General features: G+C 35.9%; 4 protein-coding genes across 7 annotated transcripts in view; 1 reads left to right on the forward strand and 3 right to left on the reverse strand.

The window, feature by feature from the left end:
- The window catches only part of LOC137406529 (syntaxin-7-like), a 383,065-nt gene that overhangs the window by 266,606 nt on the left and 92,237 nt on the right, over positions 1–24,222 (reverse strand). The window lies entirely within an intron of this gene.
- On the reverse strand, positions 119–8,942 carry LOC137406549 (protein lin-7 homolog C-like). Its single transcript, XM_068093148.1, is given in 6 exon segments — positions 119–803; positions 897–951; positions 1,072–1,281; positions 1,736–1,890; positions 2,126–2,167; positions 8,906–8,942. Coding segments are annotated over 6 exon segments (594 nt in total). The 3' UTR covers positions 119–708.
- LOC137406512 (protein MTO1 homolog, mitochondrial-like) overlaps positions 8,799–24,222 on the forward strand; it is a 32,839-nt gene continuing 17,415 nt past the window's right edge. The window contains exons 1-7 of one of the 2 annotated variants that reach the window (XM_068093112.1): positions 8,799–9,040; positions 9,218–9,313; positions 9,433–9,488; positions 9,686–9,845; positions 12,302–12,478; positions 14,291–14,403; positions 15,328–15,443. In XM_068093112.1, coding sequence (XP_067949213.1) covers positions 9,223–9,313; positions 9,433–9,488; positions 9,686–9,845; positions 12,302–12,478; positions 14,291–14,403; positions 15,328–15,443 — 713 coding nt within the window. In that variant the 5' untranslated portion in view covers positions 8,799–9,040; positions 9,218–9,222. The remainder of the gene's footprint in view (positions 9,041–9,217; positions 9,314–9,432; positions 9,489–9,685; positions 9,846–12,301; positions 12,479–14,290; positions 14,404–15,327; positions 15,444–24,222) is intronic. The other variant, XM_068093103.1, reaches the window with a different exon arrangement.
- LOC137410654 (5-hydroxytryptamine receptor 4-like) lies at positions 16,593–21,663 on the reverse strand. The gene is made up of 3 exons (XM_068096117.1): positions 21,361–21,663; positions 18,050–18,376; positions 16,593–17,327 (listed from the first exon to the last, which is right to left on the reverse strand). The coding sequence occupies exons 1-3, from the start codon at positions 21,661–21,663 to the stop codon at positions 16,593–16,595; spliced, it is 1,365 nt and encodes a 454-aa protein (XP_067952218.1).

Below are 24,222 nucleotides of genomic sequence, written 5' to 3' on the forward strand. Positions count from 1 at the left end.
CATTTACCATAGCTACTGCAAGCCTTTTCACCATTTAAAAAGGGAAGAGATAAGAGTTGTTTGTGAAACCATATAGCTGATCAAGTCTCCAACGGGATCTTCACCGATGTACATATAACACACTTGTACACATTTTATATTTTCAGCTACAGAAAGATAGAAGCACAATATAAATTATTGTTATACCCTAATACTAATTTCATAAAATACAATGATTGTTGAAAAAATTATGACTTTGTAATGGCACTGAGATGCTGCGCAAATAGAAGCAGCAGGATGCAACTAGCGATGCCGTAAGGGCATAATATACGTATAGAGTAAAGGTGGGCCTGTGAGGCTGTGACTAGAGCGTAGTACAATCATGATCGACATGATAAAGTGACAAAACTTTTTATGCAGGGAGGGTACCAGTACGTCCAAACAAAGTTTAGGAACCTCATACGCAGAGAAGGCAAAAAGAGGTTAAAAACTTTTTATGTAGGGAGGGTACCAGTACATACAGAAAAGGCTAAGAACTACTTATGCAAGAAGGGCACTAGTATATCCACACAAAGGTTAGAAACCTCTTATGCAGAAAGGTACTAATACATACCAAAAGGCTAGTAGTTACTAATGCAAGGAAAGCAATAGTACATTCACACAAGAGGTTAGGAACTTTATATGCAGGAACGGTACTAGTACGTACAACAGAGGCTAAGGAAGCAATCACTAATGGGCAACTCTACGACCTCGTTGTTTATCGAACCTAGCTTCCATCTCCTCCAACACTTTTGGTGTAAACCGGACTATTAACTTGACTTCACCTAAAATAAAGGTGAAGAGTATTGAAGCGATTAAACACAAACTTGTGTGAAAAAAAGAAAAAAGTATGTATTTTGGGAAGTAGGATAGCTTACGTTTAGATGCTTTGAGAAGATCCACAGCTTTTTCATGGCTTTCTCCTTCAACACTCTAAAACCAAAATAGACTCTCCTTACACAGAATGCTTAGTCAGATTTATTAAGAATATATTATTGATTTATTAAAGGACGTTGAATTCATAATCACAGAGCTGCTAATTTAGGTTCTCACCATGCCATTGACAGAGAGAAGCTGATCCCCTCGTTTTAGCCCACCATGTTTATCAGCCACGCCTCCAGGAATCACCCTGGATATGTATATTGGAGAACTCTGCTCCTTCCCTCCCATCACATTAAATCCAAGGCCGTCTTCAGTTTTAGGCAAGACCACAATGCGAGGATGAGCGTGCCCCTCACTCGCAGCAAAAGCGGCCACTGTTGCCTACAGGAAACAATAGATTTTTATAATGAAAATGGTAACAAATGTAAGCTCCACAACGCAAAGATCTTTTTTGCCAAATTTATGATTATTGCAACAAAATGTTGATCTCCTCACATCAAACGAGGTTTATATGGAGCGAGATCTATCAGTGGTCAAATGACTATAGCTGAATTCCATAAAAAGAATTATTAACTTTATTTCTGAACTCTCTGGTAACTAAGCAACTGCAAATGTTGACTCAGGCTAATATCAATTTATAATGCTCTCATTTTCATCTCTATTCCTCGCTTGAATACAAACACCAATTCCAATTGCAAAACCTGTATGAACATAAACTATCAATACAAAATTTGCAGAAATTGAAACTTCTTGTCTGATGAAGTTAGGATAACATAATTCTATGAGAATAAACCAATTGAAAAGAATCATTGAACAGGAAGCTCGAAAAGGCAACCTTTGCAGTAGCACGAGCTTTGACATCAACAGTTCCTTGCAGGTCCATTGTTTGGTAGATATTTTCGTACACTTCTCGAACTGATTTGAAGAAGTCACTTTGCAAAACTCGTTTCAAATCAGTCAGCTGCTGGGTTGGTGTAGAAGGACAATTCTCTACAACAAGAACATGTTACAATTAGAGAAGCCACCAAATGTTATAAAGCAAATTATTGAACAATTCAATTGATTAAACAGCATTGAGGCAATAATAATTGCTAAATAATAAAAAAATCACTCAAGGTACATAAAACTTGCACCAGATACCAGCAACTCAAAAAATCCAGTCAAAGTACCAATAGACCTGAAATCAAAGACATACACTTGGCAAATGATAACAATCATAACTCACTTTTTTGGAGAAGTTCAAGAAGCTCAATTGCTCTATCTACATCTGTAACGAAATGAAATCATGGCTAGAAGGTAGAATATAACATTACAGCAAGTACAGATCACAATAAGTGTAACAGAACTGCAAGCTAGTGGCAGCGTGGAACAATTGATTCATGGAAATCAGAGTAGACAGCAACTGAGCGCGCAATATTACGATCGTATGACAAGTCATCCAACAGAAGCAGCAACTAAAGGGATATAAATCTTTTGTTTCAATTTGCCAGTACATAAAGAAGCCTCAAATGCGATGCAAGAAGCTAGGAGAATGTTAACATAAAAAATAAAACGTTTGAGTATCGACTCTTACCTTTTTTTATTACTTTATTGGCAATAATTTCAGAAATGTTTTTCAAATTATTCCATACAAGAAGTCTAACTCAGGGCAACAGTAAGTCAATCAAATCCAATTACCTTTTTGGATAAGCGATGCTTGAGTGTCAGCCATAGTCATCACAGACAAGTTCGTTGAAATAAAAACTTATCACTTGCAAGGCAGTCAGAAATACTGAAATATAAAAACCAGTAGCAAAATACAATCAGTCATTAGCAGTCTTTGCACCTGACCAGTAGCAAAATACAATCAGTCATTAGCAGTCTTTGCACCTGCACTATTTCATCAAACAACTATGGAATTAACATCTGCCTCTATAAAAATTTAGGTTGTCATCCAGTAATGCGAATGCTACCACCACAGTACATGCATTTATAATTGTGATAAATTTAAGCGTATTTTGTAATACCAAATTTACATCTATTTGCCGCATTCGTGTTTGCCTTATTTTAAATTAACCAATAAACAGACTTGTAGAAACTAGTTGGTTGGCCATAAAGTATGATTCAATAACTGTTGTTGCTGTAGTCACTAGCTACGACTGTAGTTCTACCAGATCTCTCTGTTACAGAAACACAAAACATCCGTGACTCAAAGTAGTTATGGAATCATGAGTGTGAGCAGATTTTAGTATTTTTGATTCATTTATTTTAATGAAGGTCCTTTGGCTACGTTGTTTCAAAGCTGCTGTGCAACCAAATCTTTTATTTGCGAACATAACAACATTAACAGACACTGAACTTGGCTGCTTCATGTATGAGTGGCAGTTATAGATTGGATTTCTGATGCTGACTGTTATTCATAATTACTTGTGCAACAGACTTTACATTGAAAGTGACCAATTAAATTTTGCAAGCTTTAACTTTACATATTTTTTGTTATTTGGCAATCTGTAACATAGCGGTATTTTGCCTCATAATGTAAAAAGTAGAACTAGTGAAAATCATTAGTTTAGACGTACTTCCTCTTTGCATGTTAATAGGGAGTTGGAGACCTTTTTGCTATGAAAAGGTCATTTATAGTGTTGATTAGATACAAGGAATTGAGGTTACAACAGAGTTCAACCTCTGTTAAAATGCGGTCATATGTATCACTAGTTTAATAATGCAATACCAGGTTTGTTTAATTCTCTAGCTAGGCAGTAGAATTGAATCAATGGCCTCGTCACCCTGAGCAAGTCTAGTTGATGTATTAGTTGCTATGGTGATAGGATTTTCTCAAAGAGCTTTGGAGGTGAAATATAAAAATAATAAAAAGTATAGGGCTATTGAGTTTCTGACTGTAGACATAAGTGATACCATTGTGAAAGGAATAATTGAAATGCTTACACAGTTAAAAAATCAATTCAAGAATAAGAAACTAAATTATTTATCATGATCCTTGAAATAACCCTAAAAACAGTGAATTACAAAAACCTGCAATAGAATTTATAGACCGATCAAAAGATTAAACAATACTTTTGAACATCCAGACTTGACCAGGTATGATAGGGGCTCAACAAAAACTTAAGTCAGAAATGAGCAAAAACTAAAATTGAAACTAAAAAAGTTATGGCCAAAAGCTTTCAGTTCTGAAAGGTTCTGACAAAAATTTCGAAAATATAACTTTCCCGTTCACCAAAACTTGCCACCATTATTACAAATACGAGCCGTTCACCTTGAATGCCACTTGGTTAAAATTTTGCTTTTAGATATGGTTATCATACATGGAAATTGGGCTAAAGGTAAATGAATAATATACATTTAGAACATGTTTTAGCTCAACATTTTAGGCATGAGCTATCAGCATTCTGTAAAATCTATATTGACCATGAAATAACATAAAGGAAGTTCAACCCCAGTTACGTGTAATGATAACAACCATGTTGGTAGAAGCCTGTTAAGATGAGCATGCATAGAAAAACAGCTTTTCCCTCATAGTGTTCTACAGGCGACATTTTCACAGCATTAGTTTGATGCCGTACAAATCGACTGCAGCATAAAATATAAGAAAGTGTTAGTAATGAAAATTGGCAATGTTGCAAAAGAAATGCTATGAAAGCACAGCAAAATAATATCGTAGACTCTGTACTGGCGACCATATTTACAAATGCTATCAAGCTGATCCAAGCATATACCCTTGGTTCCGTAAAAATGTTCATAGTCACAAACACTGAGGCATAACTCGGCTCCGTTTTTGGCGACATGGTAAAGTTTCCGCTTATGCGGTGCCGATCGTGTATAGACCGGATTACCCTTATCGTAATGTTTCAGTACAACTCTGTTTAGATTACTATCGTATAAACAAAACTTACATTTTAATCATGTTTAGGTAACATGCATAGATTGTTTTAATGACACGGCTTAGTTTTAAGCCAACGATATGTTCAATATAATAGTAAGAATGAACGCAACGCATGAACACGCCATCTCCTTAAAGAAAAACGATAAAACTCTCCGCTATGATCCATGATATCATCTTAGTAATATTGTATGCAACACAAAGTCTTGTATTAATAAAGCTAAAAACAAACATCAGATATTTGATTATGCTTTCAAAGTAATGCATTAAAAGCCCTAAAACATGTATATAAGTGAAGTCTTGATAGCAATTGTTGAAAAACTTGTATACACAGAGGTAGTTTTTAGCTTTTTAATGACTCTAACGCTGAACATATTTTAGTATGGATAATTGAGAACATCATTGGCTGCTACTCCAGATCACAACACATACAATACACAACACAGTATACCCTCACAAACACACAGAAGCATAAGATATTAAACAGACCACGTAGCGCTGTTAGGAAATATGAATCTATCAAGTAAAGACTAGCAAATTCAAACTCTCAGAAACAAAAGCTTTGACGAAAATAAGGCTTCCTATCTGTTTGCTGATTAGATTGACATCACAAAGTTAGAAAGGGAACCATCTATATTCAATAACATACATTTGATGTAGTATGCTCAAACAGCCATGAATTGACAATTGCTTTAACCAATTTTTTGGAATCAGTGATCACTAAATCGCGCAAACAATTTTGTTTTCTGAAATAAAAGCATCCGAAATACTATAACGCAATCTGAAATTTTTCCACAAAGCTGATATGAAGAAATTTTGAGACAACACATGGCAACTAAAGCTTGACCTGTTTGGTATTGATGATGTTAATGACATGTGGAAGCAGCTTGCTATTGGTCTCACATAAAATATTAAAAAGTGTATGCAGATTGCAGTCATTAGCCAGAAAACCCAAAAGAGCCCATAAGATTTGACAATAACCTTCAAAACACTTCTGGAAAAAAGAAGCCGCACACTAAGTAGCAAAAATATTAGATTGATAAAACCAATGAAATTCTTTAAAATAGCAAGAGGAGAAAATCATAGAAATCTTTTGACTAAGCAGATAAGGAATACGACAAAATTTTCCCTCATCTTATCCTTATTATTTAACCGATTAGATTATAGTGTAGTGTGGTTGCTTCCTGTGTGACAGCCAAATAAGGCCTTTGTTGTCAGGCAGGGGGCTCATATATCTGTCATTTTTGTTTGAGTCATCCAAGGTATGCCAGCATTAGCGATTTTGCATGGTGAGTTTTTGGCCTTGGGGCCTAAAAAGAGAATGCGATCATTTATTAGAGTTGCTCACTCTGCTGTGGTCAGCTGAAGAGAGCAGAACTTCTATGTCAACTTGCACAGCAGTTTGCTGCTAAACATAAATATCTTTTTCATAAAACACAGAAAGGTACATTGACGCTTATGACTGCTTCATGTTGTTATCAGCAGTTTGCCTAAGTCAATAAATTCAAGTGACCTCTGGCAGCACCAAAACACTCGCAAGGCTATTGAGCTTGAGGAACACAGAGTTAACACCAGTAAGTTTGTCATGTGGTAGAGATTTATTACAATTATGCATGCATTGAAATTTTGAAACATAGTTTTGTTACATATGGTTAAAAATGCTTCATCTATCTTGTTTTATTCAGTATGATACTTTTTACATAATTGTTAGTGCAAGTAATTATAAAAATAGAATGACAAAAATAAAATACTCGGTATCAGCAATGATATACAGCCCCCAAGGATAGGCGACGGCTATCATATGGGCAGGGTTTAATGATCATGCTCTGTTAGGATTGTGCTAGATTGGGTTTCGGAGCTAATACAATTCTCGCAGGGTGGTCGCATTGCCTTATTAGGTTTTGGAAAACACGACTTGCTATTATCGTGTCATTAGCTCATTCAGTCAGTAGGCCCTGCGGTTCACAATAGCAAGCTTTGAATTTCTACAATGTAGGGGTAAAACCTAACTAAATAATGGATCCATGGAAAATAAAACATTTCAAATTATCTACTTTTACTAATTTTGAAATTGGTAGGTGTCGTAGTATAGGCTTAAAGTTAAATATAATTTACCCAAAATCACCCGAACAACGGCCTTTTTCTCCTAGTTTTTGATTAATATTTTGCCACCCCTAATATAAAATGGCAAAACCTTTCATCGTTGTCACATTGTTTTACCTGGCCAATAAGATGGGACCGCAGCAAAGCTGTGGAGTGTAGTTTTCATACTCAAAATCTAAATATAAATCCGAATTTCGGCTATTTTATGATTGCAACTTTTAATATTGTGAATGGCAACTGACTGATCATAACGGTGACAATATTGGGCAACTATATTTATTTGACAACAAAATGAAACCAACAGATCAGTAAAATAACCACTATTGTTCATTATAGTTGAAAATTTACAAGGGGCTTTATTCAGCATATTTGTTTGTTCGGGTGCCTTGTTCGGGTTCATCCCAACAAAGCTCGATCATTAAGCTCCGCCCACATGATGCCCGCCGCCTATCCTTGTGGGGCCTGTATATCATTGGTATCAGTTTTTGTATTATTCATATACCCTAGTTACATCAGAGCCTCTAGGGTACTCTGTAGCTGATGCCATTCAACTAAAACAAATCAATTTCTACTAGTATTTAAATCTGTAGAGCATGGTCACACTGAACACAATTTATAGCTGTTGAACAACTTGTTAGTGCTTGTAGGCCTGATCACTATTTCAATTGGTTAACATTGGTGACTGGTCACCTAGGCTCAGCAATGCTAAATAATGCCAATGACAGCATGCTGTGTCTTCACAAAGCTCAACATTTTGGTTTCATTTGGTATCACACTTGTTTCTATACTATAAGATAATAAAGAGATACTAGCGATGAGAGAAAAGCATCTTTTGCTTCTTGGACAAATTTAGTATATATAGCATTGACATCTGGCTTAACTATTCAAAGTTACATAAGTTTTTCAAAGTGCATAGTTTTTCATAAGTATACTGATATACAAGTACTAAGTCCATTATAATAATATACGTAACAATATCAAATTTGTTACCTTGCCATCACAAGTGCATGGAGTAACTGTTAGTCAGAGGTATATATTTATACATATATAGTTATTACATTATGTATGGTTATACAAGCCAATGTAGAGCAGACATTGCTAATACTTTCAGAATTGATTTCATCCTATGCATTTGATATCTTAAAATAATCCTAAACTTGCCTGTCTTACATCTAGAGCATTCCTATGCCATAAGAATTTTTTATAATATTATTGAATTTTCGTGTTTTTATTTTATTTTAATGTTTTTCACTTAGCTTGATTTGCTTTTGTCAGCGTTGGCCGGTGAAATAAAGTTAAGATTAAATCAAAGGTGGCAACCTTTCCCAAACCAGAAAATTAACCCATAACTATAAACAGGTGACCCTAGCGCGGAAAATTAAAAAGATTGTTGTAAAATTCAACAAATGTATAATTTGCCCTCTGATCTCTGTCTGAGTCTGAGTGAAAGCATCTATAATAGAGAAAGACTATTTTTAGATACACTGTTTAATAAATTTTGAAGCACTTGTTAATCATTACAAACCAAATGAATGAGGCGAGGAAATACGATTGGAACTTGAGCTTATTTGTTTTAAAGGAAGAGGCAATATTACTGTAATGTGTTCTAGTCTTATTTAAGGTGCTCCAGTAAGACCCATTGTTGGGTTACTTTTAATAATCAGGTAACCAACTTACTATTCCATTGACTTTTGAGTCAAGATAGCCCCTATTGGCTTCCTATTTTGCTGGACTTATGCATATGTAAACATGCTGGCAAATTTCACCTTTTAAATTTCTTATAATAGATGTTGTTAGCTCTAAATAGATTTTGACAACAAATTCAACAAAATTTGCTAAGGCTAAAGATTCTTTGGAAAATTTATATTATAAATTAATTTCATTATGTCTGTAGAAACTTGTTTTTTCCACAGATTATGCTAATCTTGGGTCGGAGTCTGTCCCACCATACATTGTATGCTAGGAAAGTTTTGTTGAGGCCTCCATGCTTGCTCTGCAACTCTCGTTACTCCGCTAAGACTTCACTTTCTTCTAAGCGTATCTTCTCTTCCTATGATGTCATTGTTATTGGAGGTGGCCATGCTGGAACAGAGGCTGCATGTGCCGCTGCCCGTACTGGGGCAAACACTTTACTTCTGACTCACAAGCTAAATACTATTGGTAGGTTTCTTTTATCCCCTTCCCATTCGGCTGCGGAGTTGATGACAGAGACCAAATTTTTTTGAGTCTAATATTTTGCTGTTTTGTACTTGATGAGAGCTTTATTTCACTTGTCCAGGTTTGCGTACAAGCTATGGAAAGCGATTTCCTCTAAGTAGTTCATGTTCTTTTTGCCAGGAGAGATGTCATGCAACCCTAGCTTTGGCGGAATTGGCAAGGGACATTTACTGAGAGAAATCGACGCCTTGGATGGCATTTGTGCTAAACTATGTGGTAATAGTGTCAATCATTGTTGTGTTTATGTTTCTATGTATCTGTTTCACCATTTTGTTTTATGACACCATTTACCTATGTGCGTGCTGTGTATAAATCATTGCTCATGGTTATTGTAGATAAAAGTGGTGTGCAGTATAAAATACTCAACAAACGAAAAGGAGAAGCTGTCTGGGTGAGGAAACTCACGTTTCTGTTTATTGGTTGTTGCTGGCTATTGAAAAGTTGAATATAATTCTTTTGTCAAACTTCCTCTAGATGTCTTCATATATTAATTCACTCAACTACATGTGGGTTAAAGAACTGTGTCAAAGTTACCAAAAGAACTTGCAGTTTATACTCTGAAATATCCCAAACCTTATGTCTTTCCAGGGCCTGAGGGCACAGATAGATCGGGCACTGTACAAAAATCACATGCAGCAGCTGGTACACTCTTACCCTAACCTTACTGTGCGTCAGGGCGCTGTTGAGAATCTCTTGGTTGAGCTGGCGGCTTGCCAAAAACAAAGGGTGTGTCATGGTGTTACACTAGGTAGGCTGAGTGAAATAAATATTCCCATATGACAAAAGAACAAGTTTTATTTTGTGTCAAAGTAAACTCGGATGTGCTCTGTCAGCCTCAAAGGCTCCACTCATTGTATTGCTTTTAGATATATCTGTAGGTATTTTCTCTGAGCGTGATGCTTGCGTAGGAATTATTTTCATATAAAACTAATGAATTATTGATCACATTTTTCCTAAAAATTAAAATATTATCAATCATATGAACTATTTTTAGAGAAATCAGCTGCCAAAGTATCATTCAACAATTTTTGTTGCAGTTTTGTTAAATTTTTTGTTGTCGTTTTAAGAGTTTTAGCGTTTTAAAAGATAGACACATTTTGCAATGCATTGTTAACAAGTTAACGCTGCCCCTAAAATGGTATTTTTCAAAAGTTACTGATTTCAGTTTTAATAATTCCTCTTTCATAAATTGTAGGCATGCAAAATTCTAGAAACTCTGATGCCATTCCAATATAACCTTGTGTAACCATACCTGTGTTTATACGAGTACTCAGTTTCACTGTAGAATAGAACTTAGCTATTTCAAAAACCTGCAATTCTGTTGCATCATGCTGATGACATTGGCAATAGTGCGTCATAAACCATTATCTTTTGAAATCAGGATTATGTTTGAAACTGTTAGAAGTCTCTCTTCGTAACCTGTAAGTAACAAGATGGCTGGTTTGTTTATTGAGTCTGAAGAGTACCCACTATTCTACCAGGCTGTTATACATACAATTTCATTTTAAATGTTTATATATTTAATGACATTTTATTTCCTTTAAAATGCAGTGAGTTAGGAAAAGGTTACCTGTAGTATTATGAGGCCTCATGAAAGAGAAAGAAGTTGTTATAGATACTAATTAAAACTATATCTTTATCTGCCACTTACACTAAAATGTATCAAACATGTTGCACATCAATTCAGTATTTATTTGACTTAGCTTTGTTTGGAAGACTGCTACAGCAGGGGAACTGTATAAAACCAAGCTACTTTTATGCAATCTACACTCAAATGTAGTGTCAAAACGGTTTATTTTCATTATTATGAGTACTTACCTTTGGTATTGTGAGTACTTACCTTTAGTATTGCGAGTACTACTTACCTTTGGTATTGTGAGTACTTACCTTTGGTATTGTGAGTACTTACCTTTGGTATTGTTAGTACTTACCTTTGGTATTGTGAGTACTTACCTTTGGTATTGTGAGTTTTTACCTTTGGTATTGTGAGTATTTACCTTTGGTATTCTGAGTACTTACCTTTGGTATTGTGATGTATGTGCAGCTTTTTACTGGCATTAGTAATCATCAATGGAATGTTTTTCATTACGAGTCATAAAAATATGTTGGAAAAAATTATTGCATGGTCATTACGTGGGAAAAAAAATAAAAAGACAGAAATCAGGAATTATTGAGTGAATCGAACAAAAGTGTTTTAATAGTTGGTAATCTAATAGTATTGTGGAGAAGTCAGGATAGTGAATTGTAATAACAGAAAGTTCAGTAACTAAAAAGCGATGGTAGATATAGTATGTCGGTGTCACGTATGATTGTGATGTCTGACTGATTATGTTTTGCCAATAGTCGCTGTCAGTGAGTTAATTGGTTCCGCTGCTGCCTGTACTTTCTATCTAACCTATATTTTGGATCAGGCATGACCAAAATCCGAATCGTGTTCTGCTTAATACAACCATTCGGTTTATGCTATTTACTCTTCTCAAGTGATTAAACGCACTTGACTCTCTCAAGTCTTACTTACTCTGATGTCTTCAACTTTAAGCAAATATTGGCTCACCGACATTGATTCCTTAACTCTTTCACGACTTAGTGTTTGTTTGAATTTTTAAACACCAGTTGCCGGGTTTTATCGGTCAAGTGTTTGTTTTCTGCAGGCAGAGAGTCTTAGGAAATTTACTATTGACATCATCAGCAAAAAATCTGTAGCCAGCCTCCTACCCTCATATTGATTTACACCCCCTCGCTTACTTATATAAACTAGCATTGCTTGTCTAATATAAACTTAATATCACGCACGGCTTTCTTAAACTTGAGTGGCAATTTCTGGAACTTTCTCCTCTCTAGGTGCAAGCATTGACTAGCTTTGTTCAAACTAACACTGGCTGGCCAAGTTCTAGCGTGCCACACCGGAATACGAATTTTTTAGTATACGCACTTTATTTCATGTTGTTTTATTTAGTGTTTAATTGAGATCATTGGAATATTACTGGTCTCGTTACATTCGTCTTTCCGATGTGTTAAACCTTAGTAGAACCCTGTTCAATTCTGAGCTAGAGCCTTATAATATTGACAGATTTTGCCCTCGGATCTGCTAAACTTGACAGCAATTGGTTAGTTATGCATCAGTTTTAATGCTGTTCAAGTGCTAGGTAGTCCTTTCCTCAAACTCGCTTGGTTACACGTGAAACCTTCAAGTCTGCTTTACAGAGGATGGAGAGGAAGTTAATGCTAAGAAGGTAATCCTTACTACCGGCACATTTCTCAGAGGTATGATTAATATTGGCCTAGAAGTACGACCCGCAGGCAGAATAGGAGATGAGCCTGCGGTTGGGCTTGCTAAGACTATTGAGGATGCTGGCTTCAGAATGGGCAGAATGAAGACAGGTTAGACTTATAACACAGGATTCAGCAAATGAACAGGGTTTCCTAGCTTTTTTGGTTTCGCTTCAATAAATTTGTTAATACTGCTTCGTCTATCTTTGCTGGTATAATTCTTTTCTTCACATGCTTATACGCTATCACAAAGCATTTCAAATTTCATACTTTCACTATCATATCCTACTGACTACCAGAGTGGTCTATGTATGTTTTCTTAACTAGGTCAAATATGTTCTCTGACTAGGTCATATATGTCCTCTAGCTAGGTCAAATATGTTCTCCAACTAGGTCAGATATGTCCTCTACCTAGTTCAGATATGTTCTTTAACTAGGTCAGATAATATCTGACCTAGTTAAAGAACACATCTATGCAAACATATTATGTTTGCTAGCTAGGTCAGATATGTTGTCTAACTAGGTCCGACGGTTTTTCTATCTAGCTCTAGACTTAACCAGTTTAGTATATTTCTAAGCTAAGTGTATTCTTCTAACTAGGCCAGATAAATATGGCCTAGTTAGAAGAATATTTACTGGTTATCCATAGTCAGTAAATATTCTTACTAATAAATAATAAATAAGAATTATTTATAGTCAGTAAGAATATTTACTGACTATATTCTAACTGACTATTTATAGTCTGATGCCATGGGAGAAATAAACCTTTCGGAATTTTTTGAGTGATCTACAGACTTTGGTCTGATGTAGCACTGGAGCAACTATTGCTGGATGTCCTTCCTACACCGCTGATATTACTTGCGTGGCTTAAACCATCGACCTACTGATCATAAATCAGCACCTCAGTAAATCCGACTTTTTTCTAATTATGTCAAACAGAAATTCTCATATAACTCATCAGAAATGCTCTGCCTAGGAATTATTACCTTCACCTAGCTGTGAAAGGATGAGTACTGCACTGCTAACCTCATCCATCAAACAGCATGAGCGGTTTATTGTCGTCTGTCGACTGAATGGTAAACTGTTTAGTGGCCTCACTTATTGGATTAGCTTCTCGTACTCCTTCCTAGTTCTCATCACGATTTACCGTACATTTCTTCTGTTAGCTGTGTTTTATGGCATATCCATTATATCTGTGCACAAAAAATGCTAAAGTTGAAATACCCTGGCTTATTGAAATCCTAAAACTACTCACCAAAGAATCAATTAAAACTTTTTGACTTCTCATGTTTATTTTACTCAGATGCCTCAGTTTGGATTGGTTACATTATTGCTAGCTCCAGTATCATAGCCTTGCAGTATTTTTTTCCAAATTCATCGCGGGGTTTATCAGAGCAAAGATGTACATTGCAGTCATAAATGCTTGTATAAAGGACAACTCCTTCGGTATCATCTTCTGATTCAGACGTTAAAAGTAAGTGCCAATTTTTTGTCATATTCCAACTACTGTGATATGAGGAAATTATCTTCGTGCGGAGATCTGGCCATGTGAATTTATATAAACAATGATGTGGTGAGGTCTTTCCTACCCATAGCATGTACATGTAAGTGTGTTGCCTTTGACCACTAGTGGCAGAATTGGGAGCTTCTGCATTATACATGTTGGGCAAATACTGGATAATTCATTAACAGACAAGCTGGCAGCATTGTAGATACACGTCTTTTATGGGAAACCCTGTTGTTAAAACTAGTAGTCGTGTCTCTGATGAGCCTTTAAATGTTTTGTGTGCTCGAACATGCAAAATTTTATTATTCCACTAAGAGCCATTCTCAGTGCTTCAGTTGAGAATTGTCTTCTTTATGGAATGTCAATGATCAGGGTTCGGTGCTATCCATTTGTATAGTGGTAAGTGTTAAACACAGGTACACCGCCGAGGTTAGACAAACAGACAGTAGACTTTGAAAGATGTCAGGTTCACTTTGGAGACAAGACTCCTACTCCTTTCTCCTTCATGAATGAGAGAGTGCACATTGATGTAAGTACAAAATGATTCTCATTCTGTTACATGATTGCATTAAATGAGGTACTATACTAGCCTTCTATGTATTAGTATATGTAAAGTTGTTTTCTCATGTTGGTTTACCTAAGTGGGTTGTGGTGTCTACTCAAGCTTGTGTCTCCTACCAGAGACCTGGGGGCTTAAGTACTCACCTCAAGATCTTATCAGTTCCCAATAGCAGGCTTTTCTGCAACCCACCTGTGTTGATTGTTGCCGGTATTTGGCCCAGCCATATTTGACGTGCAGGTTTTATTGCATCCTAAGCTCCAATGTCTACCGGAATAACAATTTTTTGTACATGCCAGCACTTTTCAACTCCTCTGCAAGTGGGAAATGGTTCACCACTTTCTCCTTTGCTGGCTATGTTGCAGTTATTTGGTACTACTATATCTATTATAAATAAAATATCTGGCTATATACATGCAGATACAGTATAGTAATATATTATCCTACCAAAATTTGTTTTGAAATTTTGTTTTAATTGTGGTAATGTCATATTCTGCAAGCATTTAATACTTTGCTTTATTTGTGATTAGTACACTCATCAGTACACTCATCAGTACACTCATCAGTACACTCATCAGTACACTCATCAGTACACTCATCAGTACACTCATCAGTACACTCATTGAGATGTTTGATTGTTTTAATCTAAGAACCCATAACATGGTAAAAATTAGTGCTACATAATACCGCAACATTTATTTGCAGTTAATCACGTATGAAACAAATTTTTTTGCATAATTTAACAAATAACATTCAAATAAGTTACATGCTCAATTTTTAGCAGTTCTAAGTCAAGCTTTTCATAAAATGTTTTTGTGTTGGAAATGACTTTGGTTAGGTTGTACGCACACATGTGTCGAGAGTAGGCTGCCATATTTTGTTGTCTCTCTCAAGGCGGATGAGCAGCTGCCCTGTCACATGACTCACACTAATGAGAGGACACATGATGTCATCAGGCGAACCCTTCACCTCAATCACCATGTCCGAGAGGAATCTGGCACAGGCCCAAGGTATCACCTTTTTATGAATCTCACATTGTCACACAGTGTTATATAAATTTCAAATTTGTCATATAGCTTGGTACAATAACTAGAGGATATGGTACGATAACTAGAGGATATGGTACGATAACTAGAGGATATGGTATGATAACTAGAGGATATGGTATGATAACTAGAGGATATGGTATGATAACTAGAGGATATGGTATGATAACTAGAGGATATGGTACGATAACTACAGGATATGGTACAATAACTAGAGGATGTGGTGCGGTAACTACTGTATACATTGCACGATGTCAAGATTGTAATTTGGAGTTTTCCTATTATGCAGACGTTGTAGGCACAACTCCGAATTTTGTGTTTTAGTTTTCACTGTAGTTCAAAAGATTGCATTCATGAGATCATTACATATTGCATGCACAAACATCTAATAAAGATGTGCCATTCGTTAGAGGATTTTTTCACGTGTCATATTTTACACAAAGGGGGTTTGCATACTAAGGAGATGCCTGCCGACACTTCCCACAATATATGGCAGCGCTGCTGTGAGCCACTTTGCACCTCTGAAGTTTTTTCTCTGTTAGATGTCAAAGACCATGTCAAGTCTATTGTGTGTAGCTTTTACCGCAAGTTGTAATTAGCGGAAGTGTCGTGGAATGTGTCAGAGTATTGGCAGCACCTATTGGCAGCCCTATTGCCAGGGTATCATTTCTCATGAATAGTTAATGGAGGGTATTGAATAAGCTTTAACATATAAGGCCATGAGGCCTTCTGATATTCATGTTCACAGATAACAGGGAGCATACTTGGATCCTGCATTTGATGCTATCAAGCAGGCGAGTAGTTATGGCTAAGGGAAGATGAGGGAAATGTATTTTTGATTTACCGCTTACAGATCCAGCTGTATTGTAATATTTGGCTTTGGAAGGTCGACATTGGTGTGTGAATTACAGTTTCAGCTGAAATACAGTAGTTCACTTTGGACTGATGGATGATCAAGGATAAAACTGAAATCAAATACAATATATCTTCCTCCACTGCTCATATCAGACCACTCGGATAAGATAAATGTGAACAGATTGTAAACTGTCAAAATGTGAATTTTCGTTTTAGATATCACAAAATATCGTTCTTAGGACACTAATAGATTCTCGCCTACAGCGGGCTCTCTTCTAACGAAAATCCATCATACTCGGAGAGTTTTCTTGTTCCTCTTGCCTTCGATGGGGAAGTAGGTGTAGACAAGTGAATAAAGGGTTCTGTGAGAGCAGCAGATGAATTCTGTTCTGCTGGGGTATTAGAATCGCGAAATTGAGGATTCATTATGGGGCTGTCCATGTGGAATGCCATCTGTCCTTCGCTGTTCATCGTACGATTATATAGACTGGTGTGAGTGCTTCCGAGAGTGTTGGAGTCGGCCCTCGTCAGAGGCTGTGTGCTCGAACTGTGAGGCTTATGTCGATGTTGGTGCATACGGACAGCTCGCCGTATCTGCTGAATAATTCCAAAATTGTTGTCCATAGAAAGGAAGATGAGGGGAAGAATGGTGCTGTGTGACCAGGCAACTATGGTTAACACCCTGTAGAAGATTGCGGGCTCCTTGTAGTTCTGGTCTAAGAGGGTTAGGAAAAAGAGTGGGTACCAGCACACGCAATAGACCGTGGTCATGCACAGCAGTACCCTCACTCTCTTTTTCAGTCTGTTGACGAGGTCATAAATGTCTTCATTTGGGTTCTGACCCTTGGTGTACGCGGCAGCATTTCTCGCCAAGTTGGTAATTCTGAACCTTTGGTTGGCTTTGAGCTGCCGATAAATTTTGTAGATGTAACGGTAAATAAAGACAATTGTTAGTGAGATGATGATAATCCATATGACTTGCACGATATAGTTCTGCAAAAGAAAACCTTAATCTTACTCCTGTAAAGCTATACGGTATTAATGATTCTGATGGAAAATCTGATGGATTATATGTAATAACATATGCAGCTAGTCAATCTGTCATTACGGGTTATTTTACTGGACAATGTTTTATCGACTATATAGTACTAATGCTAATCTATTAGTCTCAATGAATATGGAACTTCTATAGCAATAAATTAACAGGTTTGACACACATGTTTTCCATCTATACACTCTCTAGTGCATTATGTTTACATTGAACTCTTTCAGTGCACAATATATGATCTTATGTTGGTTTTTCAATTTCGAAAGCAATGACGGTTTAAAGCTGGCTACGCAGCTGAAATAAAGCTGTCGAAGTGTTCTTATCTCAATTGATACATCCAAAGTTTGCAATAAGCAGCCACATGAATCCGAACTGAACTCAAAAGTTAATTTCATTTCATGTATTTTCTGTCTTGGCTCAAGCCAATTTATTTGCTGCATTCTATTTCACAATATAATTGACTTTTTTAAATAGTAGCTATCGCGTTCGCCTATGATAATTTGTTCAATTAAACGAGAGAGAAAGCTTTTTGGTTACAAGCTTTCTCTCTCGTTTCTCCTCACCAGTGCTCTCATTTACAAAGTAATATGACAGCCAAATTTGCTCAATGCAAAGTCTTGTAATCTTACACTATTACATTAATTCGTTGTTGAAAACTTAAACATACCTGTATGTCCCCGTAGGCAAATATGCAGTTGCCTACGCGACTGTTAAACTCAAACTGTCCCCCGATCAACGTTGGTCCAAGGTGAAGGATAACGCTGCCAATATATATAGTGACAATACCAAATAGTACGCACATAGCAGTCCCTTTTGTGTCTCCGCTACCACCCACATTGTGTTCATGAAAGATGTAGGCTTCAACCATAACCATAGCCAGAAGGTTAAACATGCTCACAGTGAGGGCGACCACATAGGCCAGCCCTAAGATCATGCAATATTTTGTTGTGCCTTTTTTAAGGACTGCCAGAGAGTAGGGGATGCATAGTGCGCTCTGTAATAAAATAGGTATGTTATGAAGAAATACCTAGTGAGCATATACATGTATATGCACAAGAATAGATATATATGTATGACAACCCATATAATGGCAAGATTCCGTAACTTACATAATTCCTTCACAACATTCGTCCTAAAATATTATTAGCTCTATTTCAAGTTATAACCTTTGACCACTCACTGTAACCTTTGACCACACGTCATAACCTTTGACTTCTCATTATAACCTTTGACTACTCACTATAACCTTTGACCACTCATAATCTTTGACTACTCACTATAATCTTTGACCATTCTTTATGGCCTCTGACCACTCATTACAACTTTTCAGCACTTCTCACACCATTTCATTACATGTTATGACCATTCATTATCTCTCACTGATTGTTGAAATTTTTTAACACCTGCTATAACCTTTTACCACTTCTTTTTAACCTTTTACCACTTGTTATAACCTTTCATTAAGCCATAGCAAACCTTAGTAACTTAGCAAACCTTGAAAGTAACTAATCCTATTGCTGCTGGTGCTATTAGTAGAAACTATTTTAGCTTTTGCGATTTTATTTTCTGCTTTTATTTAAATTTTAAAGAATTTAGATTAATTTTTAAAGGAATTTTAAGGAAGCTGCATTTTCTTTTGGCAATGGTTAGGTTGGTGAAGGAGGAGAGCAAGAGTAATTGGAAGTCCACTAACTAGATATTCAGCATCCTAGCTGCTTGGTATACAGCTAGATGTGACCTGCTACATCATGAATTCTGTAATAATTTACTCATAGAGCATAAAAAAGGGAAATTCACTCCTCAATTTCAAAAACAGGATATCTAAGTTTGACCCTTGTTCGAATGCACCTTCTTAACTACATAAGTATAAAATTACCTCATGTTCCTCAATGGAAAATGCTAACTTATGTTTTGCCAGGTGAAAGTTGTCTAAGCATGCCTACTTTATGAACTAGAATAACTTTATGATAATCATGATCAGGAAGAAAAATCAACAAATTTTCTAGATTGTGCTACCAAGGTTTTATAAACATGTTTTTATTTTGTCTTAGTACATGAGAGACATTCTTTGTAATTTAAATATATGACATACAGCTGCTATTCAAACCTTCTTTGCACAAGCTGAAAGCCAGATGATTCTTATTAGATTTATTGCTAGATTTCTTAGCTGTTCTAAAAATGTTTAACAAGATTCTATAACTTTCCTTAATGGGATTTTAAATAATTACTTTGCATTGTTGTTACATAATATACAAGCAAGATAATGCTGCCATCGCCCTCATCTCAGACTCATTAATTAAATCTCGGCAGCTCTTAACTAATTAACAAATGTATTAATTAGAAAGTTTGACACTGCATGGGCTAGCGGCAGCGGGCTTGTCATCTGCTAATTGATAATCGATAGCTGTAAATAGGCACACAGAAACTGGATGGTGTATGGGTGGTGGGAAACAAGATGACTTCGCTCCTTTCCGCTAGTATATGTCTGTACAGTAAGAGACTTGGAGTTTAATATCATTAAACTTACACAAAAGTGGAAATTTTTACAAAAGTGTCATTGTGAAATATTTCATATCTAATTTATTTACACGGAATCATAGAAACGATTAATCCTTGACATGACTACAGCTTAACCACCTTTCTGAGTACATATGGTGAAAGATAGTAGTTGAGAATTTATCAAATTGGCACCAAAGCAGGAAGTGCTTTGGTGCCAAGAGAATATTTATTACTTTTTCTCCCTGATCATGATTATTATGAAGTTATCTTAGTTCATAAAGTTGTCTTAGTTCATAAAGTTTTCCTAGTTTATAAAGTTATCCTAGTTCATAAAGTTATCCTAGCTCATAAAGTTATCCTAGCTCATAAAGTTATCCTAGCTCATAAAGTTATCCTAGCTCATAAAGTTATCCTAGCTCATGAAGTTATCCTAGCTCATGAAGTTATCCTAGCTCATAAAGTTATCCTAGCTCATGAAGTTATCCTAGCTCATGAAGTTATCCTAGCTCATAAAGTTATCCTAGCTCATAAAGTTATCCTAGCTCATGAAGTTATCCTAGTTCATAAAGTGCTTTGTAGCCAATTTGTACATTTATCAAAAGAAATTCCGTGGTTTGGGCAAGATTTGTTAAAAATTGTGGTTTGTCAAGAGAGCAGATCAGTTTGTTTACCGACAGCTTCAATAGTCTTTAGATTCGCCTTATGTATACAACCTTATACAACATGTACACTACTAACTTCGGGTACTGTGATTGATGCTATTTATATTCTGTACAGCTTTTACATTTGCAAACTATTTTCGCCGGAGTTAGGGAAACTGCATGTAGTGATACATTTTGCACAAAAAACATTGGGCTGAATCTTGTGTGCTTCATCAAAACAGTTTTTGGTAAATTTGTAGTTAAAATGGCATACATGTATTTAAAAACATAATTATCTTTCTTTTAGCATATTTTAAAGTAGAACTTGTGATATCAGCAACAGAGTGTTTGCTGTTAAATGCTGGTGGTGACTTCCATCTCACAGATTGTAAAACTCTCACTCAATTGGGTACAGCTGAACATTGTCCAGCTACAATGACACGCAATTTAATTTGAGCTGGTTGAAACATTCATTCAACATAATTTTGAATATGCGAAAATAGTTGTGCTTTGAATAAAAAATGAAAATTTCTGTTGAAAGCTTCTTATTATTGCCAAATTATATTTTACTTTTTGTAGTAAATAATATAAAACGCAAAACACCTTGCTTTTCATTTTTAAAATTGCACAAATATTCAAAGCTTTGTTTGAAATCACAAATTAAATGATATTGGTAAAATGCGTCGAAACCTCAGATTTAAAAAATAGCCTTATCCAAATGTAAATTCGCAGTCATCCAATAACAGGCTGGTAGTATAACCCCATTATGTCAACGCTCCATCAACATCTCATAACCAAGCTCTCATTTTCCAGCCATTTCCTTCCTTTTCCCACATACCTTAAAAGCGTCCAGGACACATTCGTGCACGATAAATCCGTTAATCCATCGTCTCAGTTGTTTGTTAAGGCAAACTGAACCGAATATGAGGAGGTTGAGAGATATCCCAGCCAGCCCAGACATCATGAGAAAAAGCCCAGCCCCCAACCGCTCATTACTCATATATTCATCATTGTTGGTCTCTGATGGTGTGTTTCCCAATTCCATGACTAGAGTAGTTAGATTCGTTGCTGACTGCTGCCTTGAATCTTGTTCTGTAGTCCAATTTGTGTATAGAGATGTATTCTTGCCAACTTTTGCCATTTTGCCTTGGAGACTAAACGTTCACTACAGAAAAAAGAAGTATTTTTTGTACATTTTCATTTTTCTAATTTCTAAGTTCAAAACAATGACAGGATGCTTTGCTTTAGTAACTCTACCACACTCTGTTACTTTGGAAGCAGGGGTGTTTTTTATCATTCTTCACAAAACTGAAATGAAGCTGTCAAAGTTCTTATTTCAATTGATACATCCAAAGTTTGCAATAAGCAGCCACATGAATCTGAACTGAACTCACAAGTTAATTTCATTCCAGATATTTTCTGTCTTACACTGAAGCACAAGACGCAAAATATCTGGAATGAAGTTAGTATCTGTAGATCCTTTAAATTCGTATTATTGAAAGGATCTACAGCCACACGCTTAAAACATAAAAACAAAGTTCACTGAAGTGAGAAAAACTATAACGATTTAATAGGATATACAAACCTTCTGTACTTAATACTAGAGAACATTCAAATGGTCAAGTATACAGCACCTGAGAAGGCTAACAAGTCTGTCTCCATACCGGCAGCAATTAAAACTGCAGCTGTTGACCTCTTGAACACCTCTCTCCGCCTCTCTAGCCTCTCGAATCATCTCATTTTGCCACTCCTAGTTATACAATACAGCGTATTGATCTGAGACCATTAGGTATTAGATTCCACACAATTGCTCTCTCTCTCTCACTCTCTATGCTGTACCTGTTTGTGTGTTTGTGAGACGAACTGTGTTCCGTGCGATTTATTGTATTTGCATAGCGAAGCACCTTTAACTTTTGTCACGTCTCGGATGAAATTTACTTTTGTTTATGTTCTTAACTCATCGGGAAGTGTAATCCAGCTATTCACACCAATAATCCATAAAATGTTTGCTAGTCATTTACGCCAGTCAATGCAGGTTGCTGTCTCTTTTGTTTTGATAGGCTTGACAGGTGTCTGCAAACATGCCTTTGAACAATTGAATATTGATTAAGATAGCCAGTCAGTTTAGGTAGGACTGCTTTGGCATTTCATTATCAGAGTTGTGCCCCTTCGCTAAGTATTGTCTTTGAATGGAAATAAAAAAAGTTACTGCCAAGAAAATATTGTTTCTAGTATGCTCTGTTTTTGCTGATGGCCATGTGAGCTGTAATTTTAGTTTTTGTCTGTTGGGTATCTCTTGAAACAAATATTCTTTTAGGATGTGTTACTATTTGCATAGTTACCATGAAATCAAAGATTTCGGTGAGGTTAGAATTTGACAGTAAAAAGATGCTTTCAGTCGGTCTGAGTGGTTAGGTTTGTTTAGTGCGTGATTCTAGTTTTTGTTTAGCTTTGTTGTGCTGCTTATATCATGGTGTCATATGAGAATAGGTGTATTGTTGATATATTGTGTTACCCATATCATGGTATCATATGAGAATAGGTGTATTGTTGATGTATTGTGTTACCCATATCATGGTGTCATATGAAAATAGGTGTATTGTTGATATATTGTGTTACCCATATCATGGTATCATATGAGAATAGGTGTATTGTTGATGTATTGTGTTACCCATATCATGGTATCATATGAGAATAGCTGTATTGTTGATATATTGTGTTACCCATATCATGGTATCATATGAGAATAGGTGTATTGTTGATGTATTGTGTTACCCATATCATGGTATCATATGAGAATAGGTGTATTGTTGATATATTGTGTTACCCATATCATGGTATCACATGAGAATAGCTGTATTGTTGATATATTGTGTTACCAATATCATGGTATCATATGAGAATAGGTGTATTGTTGATATATTGTGTTACCCATATCATGGTATCATATGAGAATAGGTGTATTGTTGATGTATTGTGTTACCCATATCATGGTGTCATATGAGAATAGGTGTATTGTTGATATATTGTGTTACCCATATCATGGTATCATATGAGAATAGCTGTATTGTTGATGTATTGTGTTACCCATATCATGGTATCATATGAGAATAGGTGTATTGTTGATATATTGTGTTACCCATATCATGGTATCATATGAGAATAGGTGTATTGTTGATATATTGTGTTACCCATATCATGGTATCATATGAGAATAGGTGTATTGTTGATGTATTGTGTTACCCATATCATGGTATCATATGAGAATAGCTGTATTGTTGATATATTGTGTTACCCATATCATGGTATCATATGAGAATAGGTGTATTGTTGATGTATTGTGTTACCCATATCATGGTATCATATGAGAATAGGTGTATTGTTGATATATTGTGTTACCCATATCATGGTATCATATGAGAATAGGTGTATTGTTGATATATTGTGTTACCCATATCATGGTATCATATGAGAATAGGTGTATTGTTGATATATTGTGTTACCCATATCATGGTGTCATAGAAGTTAACTTTCGTACAATTTTATCGTACATTCAAGCACAACAGAATCTTTGTCCACTTTATGATTTGCAGTTTTTTACAACTTCACTATCATCGCTTATTTCAAGATGTAAATTATAATTATGTATGTTTGGGCACTCATAAAGACACCATTGGGTCACTGATGAATGAAGGTTGAG

This window comes from Watersipora subatra, chromosome 1 (assembly GCF_963576615.1).
Source record: "Watersipora subatra chromosome 1, tzWatSuba1.1, whole genome shotgun sequence".
Taxonomy (NCBI): Eukaryota; Metazoa; Bryozoa; class Gymnolaemata; order Cheilostomatida; family Watersiporidae; genus Watersipora; species Watersipora subatra.